The 24,176-nt window shown below is 36.8% G+C and overlaps 3 protein-coding genes across 6 annotated transcripts; 1 reads left to right on the forward strand and 2 right to left on the reverse strand.

Annotated features, from left to right (window-relative positions):
• Positions 1 to 617: 617 nt before the first annotated feature.
• On the reverse strand, positions 618 to 8,142 carry LOC143445061 (solute carrier family 22 member 16-like). The gene is made up of 14 exons (XM_076943885.1): positions 7,964 to 8,142; positions 7,478 to 7,594; positions 7,041 to 7,167; positions 5,444 to 5,547; positions 3,495 to 3,649; positions 3,259 to 3,383; positions 2,590 to 2,775; positions 2,380 to 2,471; positions 2,199 to 2,281; positions 1,784 to 1,933; positions 1,533 to 1,641; positions 1,307 to 1,425; positions 1,045 to 1,156; positions 618 to 944 (listed from the first exon to the last, which is right to left on the reverse strand). Exons 1-14 carry the CDS (start codon positions 8,107 to 8,109, stop codon positions 875 to 877), a joined length of 1,695 nt encoding a protein of 564 aa, XP_076800000.1. The 5' UTR covers positions 8,110 to 8,142; the 3' UTR covers positions 618 to 874.
• Positions 8,134 to 17,180, forward strand: LOC143445060 (uncharacterized). Of its 3 annotated transcripts, XM_076943883.1 has the most exons (9): positions 8,134 to 8,723; positions 8,809 to 9,768; positions 13,788 to 13,902; positions 14,056 to 14,603; positions 14,706 to 14,874; positions 15,023 to 15,168; positions 15,266 to 15,490; positions 15,600 to 15,724; positions 15,861 to 17,180. In XM_076943883.1, exons 2-9 carry the CDS (start codon positions 9,702 to 9,704, stop codon positions 16,278 to 16,280), a joined length of 1,815 nt encoding a protein of 604 aa, XP_076799998.1. In that variant the 5' UTR covers positions 8,134 to 8,723; positions 8,809 to 9,701; the 3' UTR covers positions 16,281 to 17,180. The 3 variants fall into 3 exon arrangements, with proteins under 3 accessions (XP_076799998.1, XP_076799997.1, XP_076799999.1); XM_076943882.1 differs by having other exon boundaries at positions 8,134 to 9,768; XM_076943884.1 differs by lacking the exon at positions 8,134 to 8,723 and having other exon boundaries at positions 8,890 to 8,910.
• Positions 17,181 to 22,764, reverse strand: LOC143445059 (protein ANKUB1-like). 2 transcript variants are annotated; one of them, XM_076943881.1, is made up of 7 exons: positions 22,438 to 22,764; positions 20,063 to 20,273; positions 19,698 to 19,858; positions 19,312 to 19,579; positions 19,017 to 19,141; positions 18,741 to 18,938; positions 17,181 to 18,624 (listed from the first exon to the last, which is right to left on the reverse strand). In XM_076943881.1, exons 2-7 carry the CDS (start codon positions 20,217 to 20,219, stop codon positions 17,494 to 17,496), a joined length of 2,040 nt encoding a protein of 679 aa, XP_076799996.1. In that variant the 5' UTR covers positions 20,220 to 20,273; positions 22,438 to 22,764; the 3' UTR covers positions 17,181 to 17,493. The 2 variants fall into 2 exon arrangements, with proteins under 2 accessions (XP_076799996.1, XP_076799995.1); XM_076943880.1 differs by having other exon boundaries at positions 20,063 to 20,290.
• Positions 22,765 to 24,176: the final 1,412 nt, after the last annotated feature.

Here is a 24,176-nt window from a genome sequence, read left to right on the forward strand (position 1 = left end):
ATCGACGTGATTTTCATTTATTGACAGTTTGTATAATTATAATTTACACTTTGTGTTTGTTTTCTTGCATCTTATTGTCATGATTTGTTTTGTTGTACATGGGACAATGTTTGCTTTTTATTTCTATAGTGTGTTGTAGTTGTACAAGGCTATATTTTTCTTTTGTCACATCTGGCGTTAGTAATTCTATGCATATTCGTAACTTGTGGCGCAACCGGCTTCTAATTTTTTCTGATTGCTTTTTATTGTAATTCCTCCAAAATCTTTTGAGAAAATTAATGAGTTTGGCTGATTGTTGGTGAGGAGACGAGCTTAATTCCTGTAGTCCTTCTCTCTTAGATATTCCCATCCGTTGTATTTCATTCATGAAACCTTCAGAATACCGTATATAGTTATAGCCTCTGTGCGCCAGTGCTTGAGAGTAGCGGTTTCTAGCACTTCTTTACGAGAAGTGGCTAGATTTCTTGTTTTATTTAATCAAGTATTATTACGCCCATTTCGTATATGTTTTTTGTACTTTCTAATAAACAAAAACTTTTGTAGTGATTCTGATGTTCCTGTTGTCTGTACAGGAGGCCTATATATGTATACCTGACGAACTCATTCCGGTATCACGAAACACATATGCTTGAGCTTAATAGATCATAATTGATTGGTTGATAAAGGAAGATATAAACATAATTCACTTACAGCTCACTTAATTTGCACGCCCATTTCTTAAATTAGGAAAACTATGGTTAGTTCTATGAAAACAAAAATTATTTTATAAATAACGAAAAGAAGACGATGTGACGATCTGAATCAAATCTTATTCCTGGAATTGCACATTTTTAAATCAATTTAAATGTAATTAGCACTATTCATAACATTGCAATCACAATTGGGTTGATTTTTCCTCAAATGCCTCGTTTAAGTATTCCATTTTCTCGTCGTCAAAGAGAATCCTTGACAAAAATATTTTAGATTCATTTCATGACAACTACAATAATTTGGTAAATCCTTCAATTAAAATATTTTTCTTCAGTTTAATTTTCAATCATTGACCTTCCAGTGGTTCGCCATTGTTTGTAGAAATCTTCGGCTTCTTCAAGACTTTCCATCATTGGACGTTTGTTTGTCTCCGGAAACCACAACGACAAAAGACCTGCTACGATTCCTAAATAAACCGAGAAGTAACCCATATTTCTTACACTTACGCATTGCCATTATACATCAAAAGCGTCAAGCGTACTTCATCGAGTGTAATTGTGTTTTTTTTTGTCGATGGGCTTCACTAATATATGATAAGCATAATAATATATCTTACCAAATACACCAAATATGGTGTTAGGAAGCCAGCTTATGTACTCTTGAAGTAGAATGATAAATGGGGCGCTAATTCCTCCAACTCTAGACGCCGTTGATCCGATACCCAGTCCATTGCTCCTGAAACAGTACTTTATATCAATAAACGTTGTATATAATTACTTCAATGTGCAGCGAAGTAAATTCACCGTGATTGAGATTCTGGAATATGAATAACTTAAACTTACCGTACTACAGTCGGGTATAATTCGCATGTCAGATTGTAAATGACAGCAAATGAACCAGATATTCCGAATTTCCCAACAAACGCAAATGCAACACCAACAGTTATTAAAGCTGTGTTGTCGTTAAAATAAGTTTAACAGCTAACGATGCATGCTGCATAGATTCAAAAATTTAAAGCTTTTGCTGCAACAGTCACATTTGTTTTAATTATTTCTAAAGCACACATCAAGCATGAAGCCTAAACAGGCAATACTTTGATTGACGCCTGCATACGCGTTGATGATGACGTTAATGATCAAACAAAAACCAGCTAAAAGTAGATAAAATGAAATAAGTAGCCTCCTCCCAACTCTGTCCATGAGAATGGTGCAAACAATGTATGATGAAATATCCATAACTCCGTCTGCCAAAATGGTTGATGTCGAGTTGCAAAAGTTTTAGTTTAATTTTATGATTTCCTTTTTAATTTGTATAAAATCAAATTTTTAGCTTACATTAAATATGTACATATAGCTACAAAAATTATATGATGCAAAACTAAAACAAGAAAATAACGGAGTCGCTAATAGGCCTATAAACTATTGCAAAAAGGTTGATTAACTTAACCTACTGTATATACTATATATACTTACTCACATTAATCCCGTTTATAGGCTATATATACTTACTCAAAGTGTTGTTTAGAAAAAGATCTCCAGCCAAGGCTCCGGCATTTAACGCAAGCCCGTAATATACAAGACTGTTAACAAACCTATAGATAATGAAAATTATCTCATTATATTTTGGTTTCCACTTTAAAATTAATTTTCATAACTCGACAAACGCAATAGCACGTAGCTTATTACTCACCAATTAAACATGATATTTATGGTGATCAAACGCATTCTTTTTCTTTTAAACAAGTCAAGGAAAGTGTGCTTTGTAGAAATATGTTCTGCTTTCTAACAAAAACAAGTTAATTATTTATCAAACGACATAATTAATAACAAATCACGATACTTTAAATAAGTTTAAAAAATATATTAAGTCATACTTGTGTTAATTTGTCACAAACGATACCTCCTCTGAAGATTTTTGTGCTCTTTTCCAAGTTTCTTCTGTTATTTTAATTCTGTTAAATCTCTCCATAAACTTCGTTGCTTGTCTTCCTTTTTCGATTTTATTTTTAGTGAAAAGCCATCTCGGAGACTCCGGAATTAGAAAGATCATAATCAGAAATGGTGAGGAGAGTATCGTACCCACAGCCTGTACATAGCAAATTAACATGTAGCTAAAAAAGAAAGGACTCGAGTTTGAAGTTGAGTCATGCGGGAAGTGAAACTCAAATCAAGTAAAACCATTTAACAGCTGAAACAAAGTCATACAGAAAAAAGATAATGTTTCTGTCAAAAAGATACGTTTCGGTTTTTAGAAAGTTGTTTTTGCCTATTCTGCTGCACTAAAACCGCTTGTATAGACAACATATTCCAATTTGAACTCCACTTCAAAGGTTTATAGACTATACGGTAAATTACACTTAAACAAATGTTTTCCGTTAAAACAAAGAAAAATTACATTTAGCCTTATAATGTAAAAGCTTAAATAAACAAAAACTGACTCGAGTCAAGTTGAGTCGTGCCACGTCAAATAATGACTTGTTAAAGTCTTTGTTGTAGTTTTTCTAAAAGAAACTCAAGTCAAGTCTTTGATTCGAGGTTATACGACTTTAATAGCAGCAGCTGTACATACCATTATTTCATGCCAGTTTCTCCAGTTGTAAGCAATGCCACCTAAAATCATATACCCTATAGCGCCCATTGCATGAAAACACATTGACACGGGAGTTCTCCATTTTTCTCCAGTGATTTCCATAGCTGATTTTAAAAAAAGTAGCAGTTATACTATTATAATATTATTTTCAAAGCTCAGCTTATTAACCAGCATGTTATATATCGTATGCACAAAACATGTAGCTATAGACTTACTGTAAACAAAACATCCTATTGTAACTCCGTAACTTAATCCTGCAATTGCCATTCTAAGAACTGTGTACAGCCAGACAGAATGTGTAAATATCAAGCCGATCATGCAAGCAACCATACCAGTAAATGTAATTGTTGTGCATAATTTTCGACCAAAGCTATACAAGAGAAACACAAAAGAATAAGTCAGTGTTGGAATAATAAGGACGAGAAATTGAATACCTGAGAAGCCAACTTGATTTTTATTTCAGTGACTTATTCAAAACGTGAAGTTGTTTACCCAGTGCCTAGTTATAGGCTACTTATCTGGATATTTATTTGCAGCTCATAGGCTAGCTTACCTTCAAACTTTGATAATCGTTTTCAAGTTTAGCTTTTTCATGAACACGTGGTCGTAATCGGTTCATGTAGGATTACAAATCCGGTTAATATTATTCAAATATTAATTTTTGCTGTTTAGAAAACTTTATCAGTTTTATTATGTCATACTTACATTAGTGCACAAGACTATTATGATCGCGTGACCTACTGTATGGTCGGGGAAAACAGCAGCTTTAACCACGCAGGGAAATAAGGCAGCATGAAATGGAAAAGTAGACCGAACTTTAATGTTCAGTGATTATAAAGCGTGAGCATTTTAAGATTGCTAAGTTACAACTTACCTATAACCTAGATCAGTATTTTTCCAGCCTTCATGTACGGACGCGAACCTTGGGTTATAGTCTAACTCAGTGGTTCTCAAAGTTTTTTTCCGATTCCTCCCTTACCAACCAGAACACCGGCAATTCCTCCCCCCCAAAAAATAACAAAAAATAATTTCCCAAATTTTACACTACCTGAATATTGTCCCTGGATGATGTCTTTTGAAGATTTATCTCAGGAATAAAATTCAAAATTGCAAAAGAACGCTCTTACAAAATAACCAAACAATTTTACAAACAAATCGTTGCTCATTGTTAGTGAGAACCGTGAGCCTCATGTTGAGAAGTTAATGAAGAAAATCGAGGAGAAAAGCGTGTGAGTTTTGCTCGAAGGTCTCCGCAAAAATCGTGTGTTCCTCTTTTTTTCATCACTAGCTTACTAGCTAGTTCTACAAGTACCTTACTAACAATAAAGAGAAAACAATAGCCATTATGAACCAAACAGACACGTTTATAACGTCAGTCACTGCAGTTAAGGAGCTTGTCCTCGCGCACTATTGTAGACATCTAAACAACCTCTTCGAGAGGATTTTTCTGTTACAAATAAAATTAAACTTTTTTTCATATACAGTTTGTCCTCCCCAATTCCTCCCTGGAATTAAAAATTCCCCCTTTAGTGAGCCAAGTGGCCCGGTTTGAGAAGCACTGGTCTAACTCTAAGCGAAAGGGTAGCCCACGATTAAAGATTTCGAAGATGAAAGTTTCGAGAGAGGTTCAAGGCATAACGCTGCGAGACCGCATGCATAACACGTACGGGTGGTCATAAGCACATCGCCAAATGTCTTATCCGGAAAACTTCGCAAAACAACTCACGGCTGCCATACCGACCGGTAAAAGGCCAACTACGCCACCACAAACTATACATGGTTGCACAATTTTAACCTACAAGCTCTACTTCACTGACATGGCCTGGCAGAGGTGGAAAAAGACTGGAAAGATTTTGTGCAAGTTGTTAATCTGTTACTACGCTCTCTCTCTCACTCACTCTCTGTCTTTGAGAGAGAGAGAGACAAAGAAAATGAGAGAGAATAACCGTAAAGGGTAGCCAACTTCACGCGGATTGATATAACGCCTTCCATGCAATTAATACAATACAATAACGTATGATGTATTGTACGATAAACTAACAAACATAATGTTTACTTTTAATTTTGTAAGAGTTTAATATAGCAAATTAGTGATTACAAGGTTGTGGTCTATGTCTATAGCAATCATACTTCCCGGTATGAAAATTTTAATCGTAAAACTCACAGATCTGCAAAATTGCCAAACAGGAAAGATCCTATCAGCATACCGACATAATACACGGATGTAATTATGGTGTTCCAATAACTGTTGTCGCATGTTAAATTAAACTGCATACAGATGAAAAATAATTAAACACGAAAAGACAACTTTTTCGTTACTTATGTGATCTTTGGGTTAAAAAGTAGGAAGCCAAGGAATAGCCTACCAGTAATGTTTAGTCCGCATTCCAACAGTAAAAATTAATAATTATATGTGTTAAGCGTAGCGTATTCTACACATGACTACAAATGGAAGGTTTCCTGTTTGTTGATTTATTCTTAGATTTGATCAACCACAGGATTGGATTCGACCATCCGTAGCATCCACGGGACAGTTGCCAAATGCTCGTGTTAACGAGGTGGTCGCGTTAGTAATCGATAACCGATTATCGGTACAATTTTAAAAAAGTAGTTTGGTACTTTGTCGGTAGTCGGTACCGGTACTTTTTGTGTAAAAGATGCTGCTGCAAGTGCAATGTTTGCCTCTATTATGCCCCCGGTAAAGGTTATTCCAGGTCAAAACATATATGACGTTACTCGTTTGAAATTTTACTTGACATTTCTAAATTAATAAAGATCAACAGATGCTAAAATTGGTATTTAGGATTAACTAACACGTATTTTTGAAAACATAACCTACTTCTTAAAACTTAGAAATAATTACGTGAAAAGTATCGAGTACCGGGACCGACTGAAATTTCTTAAACAAAGTAATTCGGTACAGAGATTCGATACTTTTTTTCAAATGTACCGCGGTACAGTAATTCGGTACTAATGTAGTTTACTGCCCGTTTATGGCTATAATCTATAGAAAACGTATGTATGCTAGGCGGGTGTGCTGCCTTCTAAAATTTCTGCAAAATAGTTCCACACGGCGTTTCAAAAGTATTTGAGTGTACATCATAAATTTCCAGTTTTTATAAATATAACTATAAGAATGCATTTCGTTTAAAAAATTTATAATGTAATTTTTGATGTGTAAAAACCCAATGTTTTTGCGCTTCGCACATTTTTGGCGGTGTGAGTTAACATGGCAATTTTAGATCCCACTTTTAAAAGTTTTGGACATCCCCATCCCTTAACGCAATTCTAAATAACTGGTCAATGGTTAGTAAATTTAATTGTGGGCCATATTATTTCCATCTTCATGTCTTTTGTCGTGTTGTGGTCGAAGTGACAAACACGCAGTTAATAGCATGTCGAATTTGGCAGAAAGCATTCAAATTAAGGTATGATAGTTATTTCAACATTACATTTCTCTTATCATTTTACGTAACGTGTATTCGGATTTTTGTACTGCGGAGAGCGTTCAAAACAATATCATTGTCGTGATTTTGTTCTACAGAAGTAGGCCCACACTGGACTTACGAGGCCGGCATGTTATGCTGCTACGCCACTGGTGGAGTGATGGCGTTATTGTAACAGAATATGATGCGCAGCAATAGAAAGAACATGCTGGACCGCGTTTGAATGGTCGTGATACTGGCTTGGTAGCGTTATCGGGGTGATCGTTAACCGGGATTCTACTGTATTTGAATCATCCTTATAGACCTATATTTTACCTCCGTAACTATAGTCTTTGTCATCACTGATTGGTCGTAGTGGTAGCCTTGATCACATTTGATGATTGATGCTGATTGGTTGACGCAATCCAAATCTCCATGACAAGCAATTAAATCAAATCCGTATCTAGAAAGTTTTAACCAATATAAATAACGAAGTGACTATTTAACCGTATGTAGGTCACGCAGTCTGTAGTTAAAAATAGGCAGTCAGGTTACGAGAATGGGTATGCAGAAAGTCTATTTAAGGTTTTAGTGGAGTTAGATTAAGGTTAGAAGGTAGATTTAGGTTACTATGTTATAACATTTAAGTTAGGTTAAGAAGAAACTGTGAAAGTTGGCTTCGAACGAACAATTTTTTCCAGTGAAATTGGCCTAGTGGCAACCTATAAATAAATACCAAGGTCAAGAGAATTATGATGGGAAAGTCTAAATACCTGTAGCATCCATCGTAATCTTCTTTGCTTGCATCATACGGTGTTGTAAAGTTTAAAATTTCGTCTTCAGTCAAGTTTGGATACACGGTTTGATTATCTAAAGGGGGCACATTGCATCTGCAAAAAGTAGGAATAGTAGGCTATATTCTTTTGATCAAACCAAACTTTTACTGAGTATTATTTAATTTATTTACAAGTCAACATATTTTTTTGAGAGTGACCATTTCACTGTACATAAGTCACGCAACCTGTTTTTAAAGATAGGCGGTTAGGTTAGGAGAAAGGCCATGGAAAAAATTATTTTAGCTAAGGCTTTATTGGAGTTAGATTTATATTAAAAGGTAGAGTTAGGTTAGGTTTAGGTTACTATGTTATAACATTTAAATTAGATTAACAAGAATCGGTGAAAAATAGCGGTGAACGCTCTAATTTTCCGGTGAAATAGTGGCAGCCTATTTTTTGTGTTTGAAAATTTCTACATCTCACCTGTTTTCAGGACTATAACCTGCAAAAACTGGAAGTAAGGTATTAATTCCGCTTCCAATCCTTGTGTAAAAAAGTACAAAATATATGATAACTTGAGCCCAACCAATTTCACCAAGACTATTTAGCAGCACTTCAAACTTTAACATCGTCTTTTTCTTAAAAAAGACTAAAATTCTGTCCTTTCCTGCAAACACATACCTTGCAATGTTTTATTTTGTAAAACTAAAATGTCGCTGCCCTAAGTTTGATTAAATAAACCAATAAATTTCAAGTATAAATTAACCAACACTGTGTCAGCATATAGTCGCTACACTTGCAACTGCAGATAATTTTTTCAATGTTTTAGTGCTTAGGTCTAGTGCTCAATAAACTGAGTTGCAAACCTCATTAATAACATTTTTGACATTAGCAAATATTTGCTCATGGAGCTCATCCGAGCTTGACAAAAGATACGAACTCTGCCTGTAATGCAGGTATTTTTCATTAGCAATTATAAGCGACTAAACCATAAACGCTTTACGACTTTGAAAGAATAACAGTTGTACTAATAAAACAGGCTTACTAAGCTACTACAGTATGTTGCAATGGAGTAATGTTTACTCAGAGATCAAAAGTGATTGTCGAAAGTAATTGTGACGTTACAATGGGAAGTCAACACGCTTGATGGCTATCGTTTGGTTTGAATGCAGTATACAGCAGTTCCAAATTTCTCTTTATCTCTACGCCCTTTGAAAATTTATGAAAACTCGCGACGCACAAGGCAACCCAAAATTCATCTTTTTGTAGTCTATGGTAGAGCAATGAGTATAAAAAATGTGTAAACCTCTTTTAAACTCTTTTGATAGAGCCTTATGGTTTTACTCACCATTCAGAACATGAAAGAGAAAATGGTTATGCTTGAGCAGTGGTGTATTCCTAAAAAGAAGTGGAGGTTTGCTGTCAAGCAGGTATGTTATTGTATCCAAACATTTGTTCCAAATGTACATAAAAATGGGGAAATGTAAAATTGTACATAAAAATGACACAAGCAAAAATAAGTGACGTATCGCGATGCCCCGTCAAACAAAAGTAGGGGACTGCGATCCCCCTCCGAAATACAACTGTGCTTGAGTGATGTTGAACTGGAAGCCCGCAAACTTGATGGAGCTTTTTTCCACAATTTGGAAAAACCCCTCTATTTCATGTTTTGAATGATGAGTAAAATGCTCTACCAAAATTTGCAGGTATTTTAAATCGTGGATCAGTTTTATCTATTAATCTTACATACCAAGAGTACTAAAGCATTTATACGCAGATAATATAATCAGCTGTGTTGATATGTACAGTACAGATAGGCGTGCACATATGACAATGAGGGCTGCATTTGCATATTGGCCTATCTGCAAATAGGTCTCACTGCACAGTCAGACATTGTACATGGATAAAACAAAGTAATCGGTATAGAGCTGGTTACAGAGCCCGACTGGAAATTACGACAGTGTTCGACGAGAAATCGTGTGTGCAAAGAAGCAAATTTTTCTAATATATTTAAAACCGTTTCAATTGCTGGCGTTCAAACAACCTGCTTTTCTTTGTTTATTTATGATAAATCGGCGTGAAAATAAAACATTTCTGCGTGTACGTTAATGAATGTCGTGTGTACAGGTGCCACTCTTTCCGCTATGGGTTGTATCCAGGCTGCAGAATTTGGCATAGGCGCACTCAATACAGCTTTTCATGAGCTTTAGTGCTGCACTTAATGATTTGGTTAGAGCTTCTGTGCACTAAATGTTCAATTGATTTAAAGATTGAAGAAGTTAAACCGTGTAAGTGTGCACTTCCATTGCATCTGAGTATTTTTGAGCACGGCACTTGTCATTTTTGGTTGCTTGGTGCACCCAAAATTTTGCTGAAATGGCCATACTCTGCAGTCCAGGGTTTTGTGTGTGGTAATTCCGGTCTGCAGAGTTAAGCAAGTTTGTACCCAACTGTCCAAGTGCAGTTTTCATGAGATTTCGTAGTGCACTTTAAGTGCATTAAAAATGTTGCAAGATTATGAATAAATAAATATGTATTTCCTCATGGTTTGGGTTTGGTGGCCATGCACCACTGTAATTTTCACCTTGCACATTTTGAACCTTCTGAGCTTGCCGCTTTTTTCCTGTTCACTGATTGTTTGTCCGACTCAGAAGTATGGCAGTTTTCGATGAAAAATTGGGCGTTTAAAGAAGCAAATGATGGCTTGCACGGACACCTCATTTCTTTGTTCACCTAATTATAAATTGGTATTCAAGCAACCAACTTTGCCTGGTTTGTTTATAATAAATCATTGTGAATGTGCAAAAGTTTATCGTACACCTTGATGAATCATATGTATGCGTGTACCACATTTTTCACTATGGACTGTTTATGCTCAAGCACATTTCATGTTTGACCAGTCTACAATAAGGTTAGAATTATACTTTTTGCTCCTCAAAGTTATGGCAAAAGAAAATGATAGGCCTAGGATACAACCAGACGATATGCACATGGTTGAATTTTGTATTTATTGAATAAATGCTAGTATGGGTTTAACGTATTTATACATGCTTTATTGCAAGACAAATTGTACAGTCGTACATTGGCTTATTAAAGCATTAGCTTGTGACTGTAAAGTGCACTTTTAGATTTTGCGCAAGATCTTGTTCTTGTCAATTCTTAGTGTCAATCCAAATGCGGCACACGGGTGCATGAAACTCATCAACTTTTATACCAGACTTTTATACATTCATGACACTTTATAATAATCAATCTAAAACTAAGGCTTCTGTGCATGCTATCAAGCCGAAACTTGTGTTTTTGCATGCACTTTTTCTCATTGAAAACTGCCATACATTCCAGTTGGGCTGTCGATTAAGGCCAAATTAGTCAACTCGGGCATACCATCTAAGTTAAGTTCCGCACTGAAACTGGTTATGTTTTTTGTGGTTTACTTTTCTAATTTTACATTTTCTTTTTTGAAGATTTTGCCATCAATTTTATGTTGTTTAATATGTATATGTATATAACATTTTTACGTAAAACGTTGACATGGCTGTGGCACAATTTTTGACAATACTCTGTTTGGCATATTTGTTCTGCACTCTGAAAGCAGACTTTCCAATAGGGAGAGTTATAACATGATTTAAATTAATGCAATTTGTCTTATATACTTCTTGTTAAATGGATATTTTCAGCTAGTTTTTTATTTATATGTACCGGTATGTTTCAATTTTTATGTTTAAAATTTTTTATTCTAAGTGCCATACTGGGATTGCTATTTACTTTCTCATATAAAATTACCTAATTCAGTAGTTTCTTGTTTAAAGTGTTCATATTATGAACTAAATTATGTTCTGGCATATTCTGCCGTTTTATTTTCTTGCTTGGAAACTTCCAGTTTGACAAGATTTTGTATGAATTAATGTAGTTTGTTTATTTTAGACTTAAATACTACCAGTTTACTAATTTCTTGTATAATTGTTTCTAATCTTTTTATTAATTCTGTTTGAAAAATTCTAATTTGTTAAAATTTGTATTGGAATTTCATACGTTTCCACTACATTTTGTTAAGTAGTAGCATAGACATGACAAAACAAATCTGATTTTAGTACCTGCATTTCCATAACTACGTAATCGCATGCATAAGTTGGCCGTCAATTTTACAAGGAATGTTTAGGAACATGATCACTTGATCAGGGTGACCTAAACTTTGCATTGTTCTGATTTTTCCTAATATATGCCAGTGACTTCAGCAGTGGTCATACAAGGGTATAAAGTTTAGGCGATAGCGTATACATTTATTTATATACCATAGAAAAGTTTCTTAATGTTTCAAAATCCTAAATGACGGTACTCTAGTACAGGAAACAAATACGTAAACCTGGATGGGCCAGCATGAGAACCAAACTATAGCTTTAGGATAATTAAAATGGACATTTTTGTTGCTTTGGGAAGATATTAGTTTGCTTTATTTTGTTTATTATGGGAAACATTGCATTGGAACACGAATTTTGTAAAACACAATCAACCTCCACAAACAAATTCAGTTTGACATGTTGTATACTCTACCTTCGTTGTTGTTTTAAAGCTCGTACATAGGTTTCGTGTGCCAGTGTTAACCTTAATACTGCGTTCGTAAGTGTTTAAACACATTGCAATTTAATAAATTTATAAGGCTTTGTGTTGTGAACAATTGTTGCATGATGTTATATAAAGATTGCTTAACTTGCTTACTTGCAGCGACAAGTAGTAAAATATTTTAGATTACTTTGTTATTGAACACGTTTAACATAGAAGCAGCCCTTCACTGTACTTATAATGTTATTTATTTTCACTGTTGTTTTGTGTGAAGGATGTAGGTTGAAGATGCCTTGTGAATTGTTCACATTGCAAATAGGCCATAAAATGGATTACCATCAATGGGTAGCAGGGACTTTGACTTCGATAAAACTGGTAATACCAGAAGAGCAATGCTGATGACGAAATGCAGGAAACTTTGCCTGAGGCACTATTAGTTCACCATTTAAGCGTTTTGCTTTAAAACTTCATTGATAATATTGGGGAAGACTTTTTATACTACCAGTCATAGTCCAGTGATCGAAACACATGTTCATTTTTAATTTTGTTCGCGACGTGGCACTACGTTACTATTTGAAGAATAAAATACTATTTGCCAGCCTAGATTTTGATAGAGTACTTTGCATTATTTTTTATTGTATGTGAGGTTATATGTGTTTTGCAAGTTTGCTCAGTCCTGGATTCGTCCTAGACTGTATTTCACGAAATCTTAACCTTAAGGTTCATGGTATTGTGCTGTAGTGATAAGTGCTTTTAGTAAAGTCACAAACGACTGGCTCCTTTTAACATGAATGCAATACCCCTATTTACTAGAACGCAAATTTTAAGCGAACTAATTATATCCTTTGTTCGGTAACACTGCGAGCATGCGACCTGCTTTGAACGGTTGAGTGGCCGCCAATTGTTTTTCTCGTTTCCTCCGATTCACCTTATAATAACACGTCACGGTAGCTCGTTGATGCAATATATTCTGCCGAAATTTTGACCGTACTGTTTTAGAAATCGTAAATAAGTCTACATTTTTCTTTTACCAAGACAGGATGAATGCAGAAGATCACATGGGTTAGGTCGGTTTACAAATTTGGTAGAGCATGTTATGGTGTTTTATGCAAATACGACAAGACTTTTTCAGGAAATGCGCGCAACAGTGTGCGACTGATACCCACCAATAGAGCAAAAGATAGTGGGATAGGCTGGTATTCGCATTCACGTGTGATAGCAGTCAGCGCCCGAAATTGCAGTTAGTTATTGTACAAATTGAAGCCATAGTCAGGAACGTATCGAGCCCTTGACTGGTTAAACTTGTACGTAGCCAAATATTAGAAAATGATTAATGTATAACGTTTCACCATACTGTTAAGAGGGTACGGGTTCTGGCATTTTTCTTTGTGTATTTAGGTTGTTTGTTTTTAAGCTGGAATTTTTCGCTTGTTGTCGGCGTCAGGTATATGATTATTTTACATGGCGGCTATATCTGCCACGTTGCTACTGCGCAATAACCTGCTCCAATTGTCGATATTGTAACAAGCAGGAAACCCGTGTTGCCGTAGCATATTATTGTTACCAACGGCATACTGCTTTGAACTGTTGTATGATTGCTGGTCTTGGTTGTTATTTTTACGCCAGCCTACGTAGAAGTTTTCGGTTTTGTCATGCATGTCTTTGTTCACGTCCCGTTCGTCGCAACATAACATAACAACACGTTCGTCGCACCATTGTGCTAAAATTAAATTTGTTGTTATTCCAGCTTTCATAGGGATTAATTTACTGTGTAAGATGGGAAACACGTTGGATGGTCAAAGTGCTCATGTGGATGTTGTTATAATCGGTGGAGGACCGACTGGTCTTGGAGCAGCATACAGGTTTGTTTGTCTTGATTTAAGATCAATTGTATTAGCGCAATCGTACCTCAAGAAGGAAAAATTAGTTGTACGACAACGCTATTGCTTTTGGTAATTCAAATGTGCTTGTTGTCACTGATTTGGAAGCTCAATGCAACGTTTGTTATATTTTAGGCTCAATCAGTACGGCTTCGAAAATTGGTTATTGCTTGATGCTGAGAAACACCCGGGTGGGTTAGCGGGATCAGTTAAAACGGCTGAGGGTTTCCGATTTGACCACGGCTATAAGGCTCTTACCAGCCGCTATGAATACTTTGACAAGGTCCTTTCGAGTGTGTACAATGAAGAGACTGGGCGAAGCTTGCTGACCATTCCCCGTAACAATTACGTTTACATCCGCGGTAATCTTGTCAAGTATCCGGTCCAAAATAATCTCGGTGGGTTGCCCATCGCCGAAAAACATTCGTGTGTTCTTGATCTTGTTAAAGCTAAGCTTGAGGAGAAGGATGCCGACGATAAGCCGGCCCCATCCAACCTGGACGAGTATCTCGTACAAACATGGGGCGAGGCGTTGTGCAACATCTTTTTCCGTCCGTACATTTTCAAAGCTTGGGCCTATCCCACCGGTAAACTGAGATCGGATTGGGTTGACCAGAAAATACCACCGGCCGACTTGGGGGCAGACTTTGATTCCCTTATGAAAGGACAGCAAAGAGATCCAGGTTTGAAAGAAATGTTTTTCCTTAACTATCCAGTTGTTGTAGTAGGGTTAACCGTATCTTGTATTTCAAAAGCGTATACTGTTTGTGTTGCATTCGTTGTAGGTTGGGGGATCGACGCGTCTAGTGCTTATCCCAGCAAAGGTGGAATGATAGGGCTTTGGAGGCAGCTTGCTAAATCACTGCCAACCGGTAACGTTCGATTTAAGCATGAAATTTCTCAACTGGATATAGATGAGAAGAAACTTGTTACCAAAAGCGGTTTGGAAATCACGTGAGTAGCCTATACTTCGCAAAGTTTCTCTTCTTGGTACTCCATTTACAGTTCACTTTCGCAAAAAGCAACATGCGAAATATTGCATGGACAGCATAACGTTTAGCGATAGATATTATGAGTTTATCGACGTTATTCTTTTTACTAGATACAAGCAGCTGATTAGCAGCATGCCTCTTACCTCTCTGCTTGATCTGGCTAATCGAAGTGATTTAACGGAATGCATGGTCCACAGTTCCTTGTTTGTCGTCTGCTTGGGTTTACGAGGAACATGTCCACTACCTGATGTTACCGGTACTTGAGAATATAATTTAAAAAAACATTTTTTCGTTTGTATAAAATTATGAATTAAGTTATCTGAGACACCATTTTTGCTTACTTTAATCGCAAGGGTGCATTTTCTACCCTGAGTCGGACACCATCTTTCATCGAGTGTGTGTGTTTTCGACTCACGATCCGGATAGCATCCCTGCATCTGACATTTATCTTTCCACCATCCGACTCGTTAAACCGGATTCCGAGGAGCTATCGAATGAAGAAAAGCCTGGACCTTATTGGTCACTGATGATGGAGATTAGCGGGGGCCCTCTTAAAAGTGTCAACGAATCCACCATCGGTTAGTTGAGCAACAAGTACTTAATTTGTGATTAAGTGTGTTCCGCGTTCGTGTGAAGCCAAAAATAAACTTTCATGCATATCGTAGTTTATGTTTTTCTGCTTCATAGCCGATGATGCGATTCGTGACGCATGCGCAGTGGGCTTGTTGAAAGACGACGACGAGGTTGTCTCCATCCACTTGACCGAAATGACGCACGGTTATCCACTTCCAACCATTAACAGCGTAGAAAAGGTAAGTTGACTTTCACTTTGCCACGAAAGGGCATGTTTAAACACCACGGCTGGTAGTCTTCAACTGTTTCTTGACGTTTAATTGAATTAAGATAAATAAAAAGAGCGAACTAGAAATAGTAGTTGTACCTGTTCAGGTTGACGAGGCGTTACGTTGGTTGAAGTCGAAAGACATCTGGAGTCGAGGCCGCTTTGGTGCGTTTAGATACGAAGTTGGAGATCTGGATCATTGTTTCATTCAAGGCGTAGAGGCCGTCGATAATATGTTGAAAGGAATCCCTGAAGATTGTGTTTTTCAAACAAACGTAGCAAACAACCAGTCCAAGTTGTCCATTCCTGCCTTTGACGTGAACATCTTGGATGACGTAAGTCAGCTTAACGTGGCCGCGCTCACCGAGAGTTTTCGATCAGAAAGTTTAACGGAAAGCCTGGTTAGTGATGACGCCACTGACCCGGTGCTTCCGTCTGACTCAGAACAGAGTATTGCGGCCGGTAGCATTCGTAGTGCTATTACAGCAGAGCCAAATCCGGTAAGTGATAGTGACAGTTCGCCTTGAGAATGCCCTAGGCGAGGTGATATTTTGTAGGGTATGCGGTCTTTTCTCATATCTAGATCTCGCTGGTAAGCATTAGTCTTCTCTATTTACATCGATGTCATCATAATTTGATCAACTTGTGCAATATCTCCACTATGTAACAGTCCGAGTTGTGTGTCCAGTTGGTTGTTTTTACAATGTTTTGCGTTTTTTTTCCCGTATGGTACTTGGATGTGTTCTTGTCTTGGTGCTGCTTTTTAAACAGATTATCATATATTGTGCCTTGTTTTTACGTTTATTGTATATCTTTATTATTGTTCGGTGTACCACGTCTGAGATTACCACGCTTGAACCAAGAAACATATATTAGCCGTATTGTTGTTGTTGGGAAAGTATCGGAGAAAATTGCACATTTGTTACGCGAGTAGTTGAAATCCCAGGAATGCCATTTATTGAGCTCACCGTGCGGACTGCTTTTAATTTATTTGAAATATTGCAAATCAAGCAACGAGAATTTTTTTATCATCTTCCGTTATGTTTTACTGCTCTGCATCTGTGTGTGGTAGCATTGTTGCTTCATTAACAACAAAACAGGCTTTACTACTGGTGTTGAAGATATAATCTCAATTTTCAAGCTAATGTGCTCTTGTGTCGAACGTGTAATTTACTGAGTAGCGGCTTCTTTAAAATTTCCAAACTGCAGTTAGTTATAATTTCTCTGTATATGCTATGTTCGCTTATAATATATGGCAGTTTTTAATAATCGGTTTTGTGTGTGAAGCTGATGCATTTTGTTCCGCTATTAGGTTTGCCTTTATGCACTTAGCGCTTATTTGTATCGTGTGCATTGTTGTGCTCTGTTTATACTGCACAAAGAGTATAATATATTTATATTGCCATGATGCAATGGTAGCCGGCTAATTTTGTATGGGTTTTACTTTGCAAGCAAACAGTGTTCATTTGCAGCAAACTTGCTGCAAACAGCAAATGACTATTTTTTTTAAAGTCAAGACGAGCACTCAAAATGCTTTTTTTTTAGAATAATGCTTTTTTTATGCTAAATGATAACATGAAGAAGTCGCACTTCTCTGACATATTGTGCACAATTATCGGCTACGGCAGCATATGTCCCAGAATAACAAATAAAACTTAATATACATTTTCGCAAGTGCAGTAAAAAAGTTCGAACAACAGCAATCCTATTCTGCTCAGCGTGAATGTCACGTTCTTTGCTTCACTGCACACTGACACGATGGCCCGCATCGTGGTCCAAATTTCGTCGCACGCCACGACGCGTCAAGCAAGTTGCCATTTGAATCTGCTTCAGCCACGGTTTCTCTGTAAATGCGCTTGTCACAGTGAGGCACTGAACGGCGTGTTGTCTTGGCGCCATACCACGATAGGTTTCGAACCTTTGCAATGTGTCTTCCACGGGATTGTTCACCGCCTGATATGGCGACCAATAGAAGAAAGGTTTTAGCTGATTTCCAAGGCTTTTGGGCGGTAGTGGGATTCCTGTTTCAGTTATTGTTGGTTTTAAGGGCACTGGTGGACGCTTTACAGCCGCAGGAGGGTGGGGATATGGAGAAATTCGCATAGTTGGCGGATAAGATTGTTGCTTGGGAATGTGCTTATTGTTCAGCTCGCTTTTAAATGATATCCGCGATCCACTTTGCTGAGCTTTCTTATTTACTTGAGGCAAAGTCAGCTGTTGACCACTAGTCCCCGGTTTAACATTCTTTGTTTTTAGAACCCCGTCTTTCTTGTTGATTCCTCCGACCTGAGATGATAGGTTTTTCTTGTTTAAACGCATGTTACTTTTGCTCTCCAATTCCTTTTCGTGAAAACACTGTGGTGGAGTATGATCTTCATCAAATACATCGTTCCTTCCTACAAAATTCAGCGATTGGAAGGAATTGTTAGTCGTTGATGATGCGAGGCGATCATCCATTAAAACGGATGCGGAGAAATTGGAGGACCGACGCACAAAGGACTGGGTCGAAACCTGCTTTCTTCTCATCGATCTTAGTTTACGTCGTGCAAGGTTTAGAGCTGACATCATGTTATCCGGTGTAATTGCCGGTTTTGGAATCATAGCGTACGGCACGGAATTGGCTGGCTTCTTCGAATAGCCATCTACAATTACGGATCCACCGACCAGAGCACCGACTTTTGGAGGAACTCCCTTATACGTTGACTTATCGGTACCGTGCATAAGAAGAGCTCTTGCCTTTGCTTTTTCGCACCACTGCATAATCCGGCAGTATAAAGTAACGGGCAAAGTGAAGTCATTGCAAGTCTTTCGGCCCCACTGCCTTGCAAGTAGATATTCAAAACATGTCCGGTGATGATATCTTAAAGCAATCTGTAAAGAAAATAGTTTGTTATTTATAATATAATGATCAATAAATGTCACTTTCCCAACCACAAAAGAATTACCTATGCTTTTGCTGAGGAAAAGGCCTGCTACGATGTATTTACCTGTATAGGCGTCCGATCTTGTAGGTCCCTCATTACAAAGCACAACGGGCTGCTCTTGCAAAACATTCTCAGAATAGGAAGCTGACCTCTGACGCATGCCACGTGTAAGGGACGTTTGGTGTTTTCTTGATGCTCGCTCTCCAAACACCATTTTCTGGTTGGATGAGTTCCAACTGGTTCGTGGGGTTTTGCCCCGTGCTTTAAACACAATGCTTTTGGATTAGAAATCTTTGGCAATTCTAACGATTGCAAATTATTATCGAAGGCAATTTTTACCTTCATCATAGCCGTAGCTAAGCCCATGTGTCCAAAATACGCGGCAATATAGAGAGCAACTCTTTGTTGAAAATGGCGTTCCAAACGATTCCAAGAAAAGTATTGAGAAACTGTTTTTTCATGCCCTTGAAAATGAAACCACGTAGCAAGCAAAATTTTCCAGTTAAGCATATAAGTTACACTAACCACTGGATGTAGCACAGTTTAGAATCAACAATTTGTTTTTATGCAAGATCTATAGGCCTACACGGTAACAAGTACGTATACAATTAAATAAATAGAGAACTGATAGTACCTGCTATTGCACCTATAATTAGTTCATTCCAGCCATCCCACAAGTCTAACTGAACTTTAGAACCAATTTCCAAACCATAATAATCAAGGGTATTGCTGTCGTACATTTCTATACAGTTTCTTTGTGTTTTGAAGCTTTTTCCGCTTTTTCCCTGAGACTTAATTAAAACAGAGTGTCTTTGTTTGGTAGCGGAACAGGTAAACCTGAATGTGGAAACGGGAATGCCCAACTTTTCCGACATGATTGACTTCAAATCGGCAACTAGCATCTAGCACAAGAAAAGCCAAGTTTGACTTGTCTTATATATAACCTACAGTTGGCTCATCGAATAGAAAGTAATGTTTCCAATATATCTCATTATTTAAATGGCCACTGAACATTTTTACTTTCATTGGGTTAATGTCGTCCGTAATCGATATACTTTCTTCATTATAGGCAAGGTAAACCGTAAGTTTAGCTTTCTCTACGGTTTTCAGAGCACATTTTAAAACAGATCCTGAGCCAATTCCAATATCTTGAAGCACCCAGTCATCCTGCAGAGGTGCTCCTTGAGAAATATAAAGACAGTTGGATAAAAGTGGTATGCAATGTCAAACGATTTTTCGAACAATATTATCTTCTGCACAGATAACAGAAGATATAGGATGTCAACCACTAACACCGAATGACTGACGCTTATACGTCACTTACTGAAACGCACTTATTTATCTTAGCTATAGGCTTACATAGGTCAAACTTACTCTGGACTTACCACCAAATTTTAGTTCCAAATATTTTTCCACCTTTTTGTCCTCTGTTGTCTGAATCTGCAAGCGTTTGTCGATCATACTCTTAAGGTTTTTAATCCTATCATCTGGTCTCACGTCCAGTGCCACACGGGATTCCTCATACACAGCAGTGATGCGCATAGTGTTGTTCGCTTTGATCTTTGTTCGGCGCAGAAGGACCCGAAATGCGGAAGCCTTTTATAGGTTAAACGCTGTATATATAGTCTTAGATTGTACCTTTTGCTTAAGAAACGTCATCAGTCAATAAAACTGACGGTATGCTTTTACAAATAAACCTTTTACTTATTAAATGCGGTGTGGCAACAATTCCGCTCTGTTGTTACTTGGCTGTTATTCTACTTCGAAAAATCGATAAAACACAAAACACAACTAACAGAGCTTTCCTCTTCCATACGTTATGTGCGTAATATCACTCAACATTTGGCTGTCATTAATTTCAACAAACCTTTGTATTTTGATGGAACGACGCTGTGTCTCTAAAGTAACTATAGAGTAAAAAATTAAAACAACTCAGTATACCCCAAGAAATGTGCTATAATCTTGTTCATTGTGCTGTTTTTTGTCCATCTACTTATAACTTAATTTGATAAAACACCTGTTCCACTTGTAAAATATCAACGGTTGAAGTTTAGGTTTTCCGTTGATTAACAGTACTTCGTGAAACGTTTGTTATACCTTTAGACAGAGCTCAGTGTGGCGACTCTTTGAAACAGAGCTCTTTTGCTACTCTAGTAATAGTATCTTTTATGACCTCTACTTGTGCCACTTTTGTTGAGGATATGCTTTGGCTACAGGCTGCCGTTTTGGTAATGATTGCACTGAAAATATTTTTATATTTTGCCTATACGCCTAGAACCATGTTACAGTGCCCAACAAAAGGGAACTCAATAAAAAGGGTTAGCAAAGTTTTATTAACTCTCAAGTTTAATAAACATCGCAAGTATTTACGTTTCAAAGGACACTTTGTAGCTGGTCCAACAGCGAAATTTCATTTAATACTTTCAACCTGTATGATGTTGCTAACAATACCCTTCATAAAACATGATCAATAACCTATACTCGTTATCTTATTCCGATTCAGATTTGTGCGTTTTTAATAATTCGTGTATATAACTAAATATAGGTATAAAGAAGCTAGGCTATAGTTTTGTTTGCCTCACATTTAGTTTACTCGCCGATACCACATAACATAGTCAAAACATATTAAACGGGGTGGGCCGTTACGCCACGCTATAGCTTGTGTGTTACCTTGGTTACTGCTTTTCAAACTACAAATTAAACTTGTCATCATGCAAACAATGTGCGACGGAGTTAAAACTAAACTTTCTGATAATAATCACTTTTTAATGATTAACCCGACAATACTGTAGCTTTGCTATCTTGTCATGTTATGTGGTCTCTTTGTTGTTATTGTCAGGCGTTCCTGGAAACATGGCAGTGAAATAACGCATGACCGATTTATTTCTAATTTATTCTATGATACAGTAGACCTATATAGATTAAATAAATTCTTATTCTTCTTCAAATCTTGGTAATTCCTATTTTTCTGTTTTGTAAACTCTGTTCAACATTTTCCGGTCGTGAATGCGTATAGGTACCGGCTTGGTTTACACTATAAATTTTATGTTAAAAACAATTTTTAAGCAGCTTCTGTTGATGCGGTTTCTTTGATCTCTATACATTCTTTGCTGTATTCCTTTATTGTATTTATGTGAGCAGCCTACATTTTGCTCAAGTTAAAATAATGCGATAAATTATGATGTTTATAGTAAAGTATCTGACAAACTTTTCTGTTCCTGGCTTCTACTTTTTCACGAACAAAATCTTAGCTTATTGAGGTTCTGCTGGCGTCACGTTGTATAAATCAGCCAAGCTATGGATCAAGTGCCCTTTAAAACGAATTTACTCTAAATAGGTTTGCTTTCTTAACACGATTTTAGTGCTGTAATGTAAGTGACGTGCCAAAGCTCTAAGGTGACGTTTATGGCTACTGTAAGAACAAAACTATGTAAACTCATTCCAAGTCTCATTGTGGACGAAAGTCAAACTTTACGCTTTTTGTCAGGAATACAAAGCACAAAGCAAATCCGGAATAACACCAATTCAACCGAATCTATCCTTGTTATCAAAAAAGCATTGTTGTTCTATTATTCTTATTCCTGTGGTTACAATGATCAGTGGTGCTTATTTTCTTAAAATGGGTGTTTCAGGTAGGCCTGCTTGCCATTTAAATTTTCACTGTCAAATAAAACTAAGTTCATGAGGTCATGCATTCTGAAAACAGAAGTCAGTCTCAGTGCACGAATAATGCGCTTGATTAAATAACCAACAGACCTACCTTTGTCTGAGTGATTTTCTTCCTGTAGCCTACCTCTTAGAATGCAGAATCGTATCGTGTGGAATGGTTTATTTTTCGCTATTGACTGCATGTGGGGAGCGAAAAGTAACCTCGCGTTGTAGACTTTTCTCACAAGAAATACGCTCACAAACAATCAACCGAATGCTATATAACAGGGGTGGCCAAACTGTGGCTCTCGAGCCGCATGCGGCTCTTTGAGCCTTTGATTGCGGCTCTCTAATGAATTAGCATTGTTGAATTAGACATGCATTTTCCCCGGTCTAGACGAGTTGTTTCATCAGATTATGAAACAATGCGTTCTATCACACGTAGTAACAATGGACTCATTGTTAGTAATAATCAAATCTCCAAAAAGTACATTATTGTACAGAAGTGTGCTAACTTGTACACTGTAGTTAAGTAAACTGTCAGATTGAAGCTGTACGTCAGGGCTGACCTAGTTTTAAGTCTTGGATACGGTTATACTAATAATTGCAAAAAGAGATGGTGAAGCCCAGGTGGAGACTCATAGTATCACCACGCAGCACTAATGTTTATCAATAGCTACACTTCGTTGTGAGTGAATAAATTCGTGTTTTTATTGTGTTTGTGTTGTGGCTCTTTTAAAACTGGAATTTGTTATATGCGGCTCGAGCATGAAGCAGGTCTGGCCACCCCTGCTATATAATGAAGGATTTATTTCTCATTTTTTTATTAGACCAAGTTTGATCCAATTTTAAGCAAAAGCAACATAAGACGCCAAGAAAGTTTAATCAAAAGCAAAAATTTTTAATTTAATTCATGCAATGCCAAGTGCGTTTTTTTGGTTTGGCAATAAATTCGGTTTTTTAGGTTCGCCACATTGTTTAAAATAAGCATCTCCAGCCTTTTTGGATCATAAAACCAATATAATGAGTGATGGTCGGTCGCACCCAAAGAAACAGAAGCTAAATTTCGAAAATTGGGAAAAAATGATTAGGCCTAAATCGTGTTAAAAACGCTGGTTCTATCTGATGTTACGTAGGCTAATAGACGTGTGAACGCTAAAAATATTACTGGAATTTTGAAAATCAACTCTAGTTAATACATATTCAGCCAGTTTGTAATTACTGCACACTCTGCACTGCCATAATTCGCTACATCACATTTGAAACTGCAACTGTTAAATTGCTTCCAGACTTTTATTTTCTATGCCGCCGTTTTTTTGCACTCACTTCGTCATTTTAACAAAGTTTGTTAATGAAATTTCATCAGTAGGCCTATAATTAATCAGAGGATTGCGATTGTGTTGAAGCATAATCTAACATCTGAAACTCATGATTGTTGCTCCCTTAGGCATGATTAATAACAATTAGGCTACAACTATATAAAAAGGTTTAGCTTAATACAACATGTTCAGCAAATTACTGCATTGGCTATTCTTCACAATAAGACACAAATTAAAATAACTAAAAACATCAAAAAATTGATGAACATCGAATTAACACATCAGAAGTTAAAAATCTGAAGAAAAAGTTTGCCTACCATAATTTGTCAAGAAAAACAAATAATAAGTTATTTTACATTTAACAACGATAAACGCAGAAAAAACGTCGTACAGATTTTTAAAAGGTCTTCTTTTGTTGTTAGTTTGATCAACGATATAAAGAAAGTTCTTTATATCGTTGGTTTGATTAATCAACTAACTCGTTCGTTTGATATCTAAACTTTTCAAAAAATCAATTAAAGTTTTGTTTTAA

Source organism: Clavelina lepadiformis, chromosome 2, assembly GCF_947623445.1.
Source record: "Clavelina lepadiformis chromosome 2, kaClaLepa1.1, whole genome shotgun sequence".
In the NCBI taxonomy this organism is placed as follows: domain Eukaryota; kingdom Metazoa; phylum Chordata; class Ascidiacea; order Aplousobranchia; family Clavelinidae; genus Clavelina; species Clavelina lepadiformis.

Excerpts from the sequence above, each read along its gene's own strand:
- LOC143445061 (XM_076943885.1), bottom strand. The coding sequence starts at position 8,109 with ATGTTAAAGTTTGAAGTGCTGCTAAATAGTCTTGGTGAAATTGGTTGG. Across the intron at positions 1,934-2,198 it reads TTTTCTAAACAACACTTTGA|ACGGAGTTATGGATATTTCA; the intron begins GTAAGTATATAT and ends CCATTTTGGCAG. Across the intron at positions 1,157-1,306 it reads CACCATATTTGGTGTATTTG|GAATCGTAGCAGGTCTTTTG; the intron begins GTAAGATATATT and ends CGGTTTATTTAG.
- LOC143445060 (XM_076943882.1), top strand. The coding sequence starts at position 9,702 with ATGATTTGGTTAGAGCTTCTGTGCACTAAATGTTCAATTGATTTAAAG. Across the intron at positions 9,769-13,787 it reads GATTGAAGAAGTTAAACCGT|CTTTCATAGGGATTAATTTA; the intron begins GTAAGTGTGCAC and ends TTGTTATTCCAG. Across the intron at positions 15,725-15,860 it reads CCATTAACAGCGTAGAAAAG|GTTGACGAGGCGTTACGTTG; the intron begins GTAAGTTGACTT and ends GTACCTGTTCAG.
- LOC143445059 (XM_076943881.1), bottom strand. The coding sequence starts at position 20,219 with ATGCGCATCACTGCTGTGTATGAGGAATCCCGTGTGGCACTGGACGTG. Across the intron at positions 19,580-19,697 it reads ACGACATTAACCCAATGAAA|ATGCTAGTTGCCGATTTGAA; the intron begins GTAAAAATGTTC and ends TTCTTGTGCTAG. Across the intron at positions 19,142-19,311 it reads AATTATAGGTGCAATAGCAG|GGCATGAAAAAACAGTTTCT; the intron begins GTACTATCAGTT and ends TTCATTTTCAAG.